We start from the raw sequence: 3,751 nt of genomic DNA, 5'->3' as shown, positions 1-3,751 counted from the left end.
TTCGAGCATTCTGGTTGTAGAGAGAGCAGACTCTTCAGCTTCCTACGTCAAGCAGCCGAGCCAATACGCAGGGAGCATTGGAGTTCCGCCTGAAGAAGCTCTGACAGGTGAGGGTCTGGAGCTTCGCGGACTCCCAGCAGCCAGCAATCCGAGCAAGAGACAATAGGAAGAACAGGAAGTAAGTAAACGAGCAATCGACCAGATCGAACACGAAAGTGAGAAGCCTTGTTGCTTTTCCTCTCCTCCATGCCATGATTTCATCCCACCCCACAGTGTCCACCAGCCAACCTTCGGATCTTCTCCCGTAGCTGGACGTTCGGAAGGACGGGCCAGAGGACGCGTAAGGCCAGAGGTGACCCTTGCCAGCACTTTCTTCCTCCTAGGCACATACAGATGGGGAGATAAAATACAAGTAGAGGGACTCATTGATCGACAATCACGTCCGAATACAAGCGCCCCGATCAAGGACGAGGAGGAGGACATGCAAGGGGGGGAGAGCGGGCTTGTGGAGAGTTCGAGAGGAGGAGGAGGAGGAGGAGGAGGAGGAGTCCCTAGTCCTCACGACCCTCTCTCATCATCCTCTCAAGGGATTCGAGCAGCTGAGGATCGATCTGAGGCAAGGTCAGTCGTTGCCCTCCAGCTTTCAGCGACATCTTCACCTCCGCTGGTTTGTCATCCATCGGCACGTCCAGGCCTGCGTCCTTCCTGCCAGGCCGTTATGTTGATCAAGCTCACTCCCGAGCCCTCACGCGTTCACGCTCCCTTGTCTCTCTCTTCGCTTGCCCCTACTTGCCACAAATTCCTTGCAGATGTCTAGTAAAGTTTTCTCCGATGGTTTGGTTCGGAACTTGGAAGCGTCATGAGCAGCAAGAGACAGCAGCTCTCACCCGCTTAAGGGTCGTGTAGCTCGCGTCCTCGGGCTCAAAGGCCATGAAGGCCCACTACAGCCGGAAGAAGAGGGAGAGACAGGAGAAGCGGGGCCTCAGGTCAGCACCAGCAGAGGAAGGAAGAGCAAGGATCTCACGTCTGAAGGCGTCTGTCGTAAGAGGAGAAGCTTAGCCACCATGGAGGCTGCTGGTCTTGAGGTCACGGCCCGCTCTCTTTCATAAAAAGCCCTCTCCTGCAACGCGAAGGGCTGCAAACGGTCACGTCGAGGAGGATCGAAGACGAAGGAGATAGATGAGTCACTTGAAGGTAGTAGGCGGTGTGCATGGTGAACATCTCGTAGGGCAGGGTCCCGACAGACCTCCCTGCTCTTCGCCATCAGAGGTGAAGCGAAGGAGAGAAGCAACCGTCTGGTCCGAGGGCGTCAAGGTACTGGTTCAGCACCAGCACCACAGAGGTCTCGCTATTCTGCAGGATCTTTCGCACCTGGGAAGTCACTTTGGCCTGCAGTCAGTCAGTCAGCAAAAGAGAAGGCAGGAGGAGCCTCACCCCTCCGAAGTTACTGGGAGCGATCAGCACGACCGCTCCTCTCTGATCGGCCTGCTGCTCCAAGAGGCCTGAGCTACTAATCGTCTCATAGACCATCTGTGCTTCCCCAAGGAGACTGGAGTTGCTGGAGAAGTGTCAGTGACCCAGCACGGCAGCAGTTGGACTTTCCTGCTCTCGATGAATCGAAGAGCCTTCTCCTTGCTCTCTTCGCTCTGGAAAATCACCCGAATCTCCTGCGACACCAGAGCTCCGACCTCTTCCAGCAGCTGCACGCACAGTGCGTGAAACGCGTCCTCATCGTATCCTGCTGCAAGTCACTGGGGTTGCTCGTCAGGCTGCCGCAACACCTCGACTCAGCATATCAAAGTCTGGCGTCAGGACGTCTGCTCGTATCCTCCGCTGCCCCGAGAGAATCGCACTGCGAGCAGCTGACCGGCATTGCTGACATGCCTGCTCACGCGTCATGCTCCTGCCGTGTCGCCGGGTGTCCAACCTCATCGATGCTCTCAGGCACCCTTGCGGCCTCTGAACCTTGACTGTCTGGCAGGCATGCCCCCCAACACTGTCTAGGTCGCTGAGGTCTGGAAGCCCGACAAATGCGGGGAGAGCATCGAGGCAGTGAATGTTTCGATAGCTTGACAAGCGAAGGAGATGAAAATCCTCCTGAGGCACTTGAAGTCATAAAGATAAGAATCAATTCGCTCCCACCCCTCCCTGCATCTTTTGTCCCGATCCTCGCCCTAACTAAGTCTTATCTCTTACTTCTCCTCCTCCATGTGCCTTTCCTCTCCCAGCTCGCATATCTCTTTCTCTCACTATTTCTGCGTCTGTAAAGAGCCAGACAGCTTAGCCTGGTCTCTCACACTTCTTCCCTGTCCGTGTGTAAATCTTCAAGTCTCGAAGTTCCTCGCCATTGCGTCACGTCCATCTCTCCCTCTTACCAGCTGTCGCGACAGCTCCCAACAGCACCACCAGCTTCAGCATCGCCAACGCAACTTTCACTCAACTCTGCACACTCTGCTTCCTCGTAGTGATTTTTAACTTAACAGCGCCACGGAGGCTGCCCCGCCCCGGAGTCCGGGCCCCGGCAGGCGGCCCGGCCCGGCCGCCCGAGTACCGGCGGTACGGTCGCCGCACAGCCGCAGGACGTACTCGCTCGCTCACGTCGCAGGATAGGTTCTTGCAGTCCACCATCTTCGCTAGTCGCTATGCTCAGATGCTCGACTGCTGATACTATATCAGCCTGAGTGTGCCACCGGGTCTTCCGAGCTGAGCATGCCGATCATCTGCGGCTTGAGGATTGGAGGGTACCTGCCGTCGAGAACGAGGATCCCCCACTGTATCGATGACGCTCTGAAGACCAGCTTCGTTCAGCATCGACCGAATCGTACGAGTAAGGTTGTCATGCGCCGTGGGAAGCTTGGAGGATTGGCGTTTGCAGGTCTGGAGATGATGCGCAGCAACGGAGGGATCGAGCCTCGGAGCTCGCGCTGACATCCATCACATTCCGTCGGACACTGGCAGATCGGCATGCCATGGAGATAGCAGTCGAGCATCTGAGCATAGCAGCTTCTCGCTGTGTGCTGTGTGCCAGGAGGTTTAGCTTAGCTTGTTCCTGCTTTGTTTGCTTGAGGCACTTTTTACCTTCTGCCAGTAAATCCATTGTCTTGGCACAATCACACACAAAACACAAGCCCGAAAAGAACCAGCACTGCTGGCACCCAGACGCGGCATCGCCAGCCCAAGCGCGAAGCCGCGCCGACAAGCAGCCGAAGGGTCGGCCGGGCAATCAAGCAACACTGCCGCTTGAAGCAGCAGGAGCATGCAGGAGGAATAAAATCCCTTAGACGCGATACCCGGAGGCAGCCGACTGACCACTGTCAGTCGAGACGTCCGCTGCCGTGTCCAGCCTCCCTCCGTCCGCTGGCCCCAGGCCTTAGACGCGATACCACACCGGAGGCATCCCTTAGACGCGATACCCGGAGGCAGCCGACTGACCACTTGGTCAGTCGGCTGCCTCCGGGTATCGCGTCTAAGGGATGCGAATGGATTTACTGGCAGAAGGTAAAAAGTGCCTCAAGCAAAACAAAGCAGGAACAAGCTAAACCTCCAGGCACACAGCACACAGCGAGAAGCTGCACAATCACACACAAAACACAAGCCCGAAAACAACCAGCACTGCTGGCACCCAGACGCGGCATCGCCAGCCCAAGCGCGAAGCCGCGCAGACAAGCAGCCGAAGGGTCAGGCAATCAAGCAACAAGCAGCAGGAGCATGCAGGAGGAATAAAATCCCTTAGACGCGATACCCGGAGGCA

The 3,751-nt window shown here is 56.7% G+C and overlaps 1 protein-coding gene across 1 annotated transcript; it reads right to left on the bottom strand.

Moving 5' to 3' along the window:
* Positions 1-551: 551 nt before the first annotated feature.
* On the bottom strand, positions 552-2,418 carry GUITHDRAFT_135413 (hypothetical protein; the record flags this gene model as incomplete). The annotated part of the gene is made up of 13 exons (XM_005837174.1): positions 552-611; positions 660-705; positions 750-847; positions 888-941; positions 1,025-1,135; positions 1,189-1,250; positions 1,293-1,389; positions 1,435-1,507; positions 1,528-1,741; positions 1,782-1,884; positions 1,966-2,097; positions 2,197-2,261; positions 2,376-2,418. The coding sequence occupies 13 exons, from the start codon at positions 2,416-2,418 to the stop codon at positions 552-554; spliced, it is 1,158 nt and encodes a 385-aa protein (XP_005837231.1).
* Positions 2,419-3,751: the final 1,333 nt, after the last annotated feature.

Source organism: Guillardia theta (assembly GCF_000315625.1).
Source record: "Guillardia theta CCMP2712 unplaced genomic scaffold GUITHscaffold_15, whole genome shotgun sequence".
NCBI classification, from domain to species: domain Eukaryota; class Cryptophyceae; order Pyrenomonadales; family Geminigeraceae; genus Guillardia; species Guillardia theta.
This window is presented reverse-complemented; position numbering and strand designations above follow the sequence as displayed.